This window comes from Trypanosoma grayi (assembly GCF_000691245.1).
Source record: "Trypanosoma grayi strain ANR4 Tgr_1196_V1, whole genome shotgun sequence".
NCBI lineage: Eukaryota > Euglenozoa > Kinetoplastea > Trypanosomatida > Trypanosomatidae > Trypanosoma > Trypanosoma grayi.
Genome location: NW_008826815.1, coordinates 1 through 4,502, shown reverse-complemented (window position 1 = coordinate 4,502; position 4,502 = coordinate 1). Strand labels below are relative to the sequence as shown.

At 45.4% G+C, this 4,502-nt stretch overlaps 2 protein-coding genes across 2 annotated transcripts; both read left to right on the top strand.

Annotated features, from left to right (window-relative positions):
- Positions 1-910: 910 nt before the first annotated feature.
- DQ04_11961010 (cation transporter protein) lies at positions 911-2,344 on the top strand (the record flags this gene model as incomplete). Its single annotated transcript, XM_009316651.1, has 1 exon — positions 911-2,344. One exon carries the CDS (start codon positions 911-913, stop codon positions 2,342-2,344), a length of 1,434 nt encoding a protein of 477 aa, XP_009314926.1.
- Positions 2,345-2,694: 350 nt separating this feature from the next.
- Positions 2,695-4,284, top strand: DQ04_11961000 (putative chaperonin containing t-complex protein; the record flags this gene model as incomplete). Its single annotated transcript, XM_009316650.1, has 1 exon — positions 2,695-4,284. One exon carries the CDS (start codon positions 2,695-2,697, stop codon positions 4,282-4,284), a length of 1,590 nt encoding a protein of 529 aa, XP_009314925.1.
- Between the last annotated feature and the right edge of the window lie 218 nt (positions 4,285-4,502).

The following is a 4,502-nucleotide window of genomic DNA, read 5'->3' as shown; positions in this document are numbered from 1 at the left end:
TGCGGTGGCGGTGGCCGTGTTCTGTCTGTTTGGCGTCTTCTGGGGCGTGTTCTGCCTTTTGTTTGCAATTGCCCTGCTTTGTTTTTTTTTTTTTCTTTCGGTGGCTTTCGAAACGAATGGTTGGGCTTTGTTATTTTTTTTTTCGTGAAACAATTTTACTTTTCCGCCTTTTCTTCACCAACGGCTGGCACCAAACGTGGGTTTTAATGGCCCAGCCGTGCCGCGCAGGAGGTGACTTAAAAAGCCGCCTTCGGCCCCTCCTTTTCGTTGGCACCTGTGTTTGTTTATTGAGAATAATTTGCCCGGTGATAATATTCATTTGGGGATTGCTTGAAGTGCGATAGTTATACGGTTAGTCGGGGCGAATTTGATTAAACTACAGTATACATTTTCTCTATTATTCTTCGTTACTTCTGGTTTTTAAAGGAAGGGTAAAGTGTGGGCCATTTTTTTTTTCTTCCACTTGCCGCCTCGTTCCTGATTAATACGAGCAGAAAAAAAAATGAAGCGATCCATCGTGTCCGCGGTTATTGCTGGTGGCTGGGCGAGTTCATTAATTGGTCAGGAATTTGTCATTGCAAATACGTCAGCTCATCTATTGTGGATTGGATGCTTTGTCGCCTTGGGAGAAGCACTGTTTCTGCTTTTGCGTATCCGTGAAAACACAAAAGATACCCATCGGTGGGGCTTCTGGCACGTTATTGGGGTTGTTTTCAGGGGCACGTTGAGAGCATCCTTTTCTTGTGCGTTACTGTATGCTGTAAAGCATATTGGCTCTCTACGCAGTATTTTGCTTTGGTGTGCGTTTATTCTCGAAATAGAGTCTTTTCGCGAGGGAAATTTGTGGCGGAAGGCGGGGGTCGGCGCACTTTCCTTTCTCAGTGTACTTCTCTTGTGGTGGAGCTCTGTAATGGAGGCCAATGGCGACTATTTCCGTGCCCTTTTTGCCATTGTTGGGCTTCTTGCCTCCTTGTTGGCGGTTAGCTTCTCTGAGACTGTACGCCCATCAGAACAAGCTCATTGGGGTAGGTTTCTTGAACAAGTCATCGTGTCTGTGGAGCTGGCTGTTTGTGGGTGGGGATGTTCTTCTTATGTAACAAGCTCAGCTTCGCCCTACCCATGGATACTTTTCCCACTAATTTCTTTAATGACAGGTTGTGGGAAATCGCTTTATGACTCTTGTTTTGGGGCTACGGTTTCACCTGCTGGTATAATAGGGGGGGCAATATTTTTTATTGGGTTTAGCGTCTTGGGCTTTTATTCCTGGGAACTTCATGGGAAGAGTTTTCTTGTTACGTTAAGCGGGAGCTTTATTTTGCTCTGTTCCCTCAGTTCGGTGAAGCGGGATCTTCGATTGCCGTCCACGGAGCCATATTTGCTCTTCACGCCACCTCGGAATGGATACTCAGCATTTTTTCGTAATGCATTCAACTATGTGATTTCAAATGAGCGTGAGAGAAAACTGGCAAGCTTTCTTCTCCTTACAGGAGCTGTGATGATTCTGGAGCTTCTCTATGGTATTTCCGCCAATTCCCTTGGCTTGATTTCGGATTCCTTTCATATGATGCTTGACTCCACATCTATTGCCATCGGTTTGTGTGCGGCGTTTGCTGCATCATTACCTTGTGATGCCAAGACACATCCATTCGGTTATGCGCGCTATGAAGTTTTGGGAGGATTTATAAATGGAGTTTTGTTGCTATATATCGCGTTGTACGTTATTGTTGAGTCCGTTGAACGAATTATTAGTCCTCCAGCAATTGAGGCCGCTTACTTGATACACGTGTCTGTTGTGGGATTGCTAGTAAATGTTGTGGGTATTGTGTTTTTTCATGAAGGTCATGGTCATTCTCATTCGCATGGCGAGTGTGCCGGTCTCGTGGATCACAATTTGCGAGGGGTTTATCTACATATTTTGGCAGACTTATTAGGAAGCGTAAGTGTCATGATATCCAGTATACTTATAGCATTTACTGGTATGAGAGTTGCCGATCCTATATGCAGCGTTTTGAGCTCTGCTTTTATTGCCATATCAGCTTTCCCACTATTAGAGGAGACAGGGAGGGTGCTACTTCTCTCAAGTCAGCCGTATAATTCGGATGATTTCTTTCAGAAATCTGTCTCTGCTATTAAAGAGGTTTCAGGTGTTACTACGGTGGATAGTTTTTGCGCGTGGAGTCACTCAACAGCGCCTCGGGAATCAACATATTGTGCGATACGGTTGTCTACCCACTCTCTAGTAGACCACAGCAATGTGCGTCGTTCAGTAAAACATTGCATGAAGAATATTTTGCTTGCTAATGCTGGAACACGTCGTGCGCATGTAATTGTGCATGTTGAATAAAATGAAGACGAGGATTTGCGACTTGAACCATGCATCAATGGATGTTGTCCAAGGAAATCTTTGATACTTACATGTCTTCTTGAAGAAACATGTATCATTCTATGTGCGTTCTGAGGAATTTGGTTATATTGTCTCGTATGACGAGGGAAACAAGCCCAGAAGCCCGAGAGCCGAGGCAAACCAAAGTGAAATTCCTGTTTGTCGACTTGAACCTGATGTTGGTGGATACAAACAGGAAATAGCAAAAAAAATCAATAATATAAATTGCTAGTGATATTGCTTATTTCTTTATGCTATTATTTCTTCTTGCTTGCGTTAAAAGAAAATCCGACAAAAATAAAAAGGTAACAATGTTGTTTGCTAATCAGGCTCAGCAAGTGCTTCGTGATGGGGCATCGGAGGAGAAGGGTGAGCGCGCGCGTCTCATGAACATTATGGGTGCTGTCTCCGTTGCAGATATGGTGAAAACGACGCTAGGCCCCAAGGGAATGGATAAAATTCTGCAGGGCATGGATCGTGCTCAGAGTACGCGTGTGACAAATGACGGTGCCACCATCCTCAAGTCTCTTTTTATGGACAATCCGGCTGGGAAAATTCTCATAGACATGAGCAGAACTCAGGACGATGAGGTTGGTGACGGAACTACAAGTGTGACGGTGCTTGCTGGGGAGCTCCTCCGCAATGCTGAGAAACTCCTTGATCAGTCGATTCACCCACAAACGATAATTGAAGGTTACCGCCTCGCAGCCCAGGTGGCCCGCGAAGCTCTTGTTGCCTCTTCTGAGGATCATGGCAACGACGAAAAGCTCTTTTACGATGATTTGTTGTGCATTGCGAAAACTACTCTGAGTTCCAAAATTATCACGGTGGAAAAAGAGCACTTTGCTAAACTGTGCGTTGATGCTGTTTTGCGCTTGAAGGGAAGCGGGAACCTTGAGATGATTAACATCATGAAAAAGCTTGGTGGTACACTTCGCGACAGCTACCTTGAGCCTGGTTTCTTACTTGATAAGAAGATTGGTACTGGCCAGCCTCGTTGCCTTGAAAATGCGAAGATTTTGGTTGCCAATACCCCCATGGACACCGACAAAATCAAAATTTTTGGAGCCAAAGTTCGCGTTGATAGTGTGGCGCAACTTGCTGAGGTTGAGGCCTCGGAAAAGGAAAAGATGAAGAATAAATGCATGAAGATTATCAAGCATGATATACACTGCTTTATCAACCGCCAGCTGATCTACAACTACCCTGAGGAAATTTTCGCCCAGCACGGCATTATGGCAATTGAACATGCAGACTTTGAGGGTATTGAGAGACTCGCCAAGGCACTTGGTGCTGACGTGATTTCCCAGTTCGATGAAACGGAAAAGGTCAAGTATGGCTTCGCCGAGAAGATTGACGAAATCATGATTGGTGAAAGCACTGTTATCCGATTCTCTGGACTTCCTAAGGGTGAGGCATGTACGATTGTGGTCCGCGGTACGTCACAGCACATCCTGGATGAGGCAGAACGGTCTATTCACGATGCGCTCTGTGTTATCTCTCAGACTATCAACGAGACACGGACAGTGCTGGGTGCCGGGTGTTCCGAGTTTGTGATGGCGCGTGCTGTAGATGAAAAGGCCAAAACAACCCCAGGTAAAAAGCAGCTCGCTATGATCGCCTTTGCCAACGCTCTTCGCATGCTTCCAGCTATCATTGCCGACAATGCAGGCCTAGACAGTAATGATCTGGTAACACGGCTGCAGGCAGAGCACTACCAGGGTCACAGCACTTACGGCATAGACGTCGTGAAGGGTGACGTGGCTGACGTGAAGGAACTGCGCATCACAGAGTCATTTAAGGTTAAGAGCTCCGTCCTGGGCTACGCTGCAGAGGCGGCAGAAATGATTCTTCGTGTGGATGATGTACTTCGGGCTGTGCCTCGCAAGCGGACTCAGTAAAAGGAGCTCCGTTCTCTGAAACGCTTATTGAAAGTAAGACGGGAAAACGTCGTGCGTTTCATGGAGAAAACACAGGACTTATTTCGTGGCTGTGGAATAGCCGTATCTGTTCTGTTCTAAAGACAGTATAATTCTTTGTTATTTAATGGTAGAAATGAAGGAACGAAAAGAAGCCAATCTTTGATAACTCATTGATTCTAGAGCTTTCTTTATATATA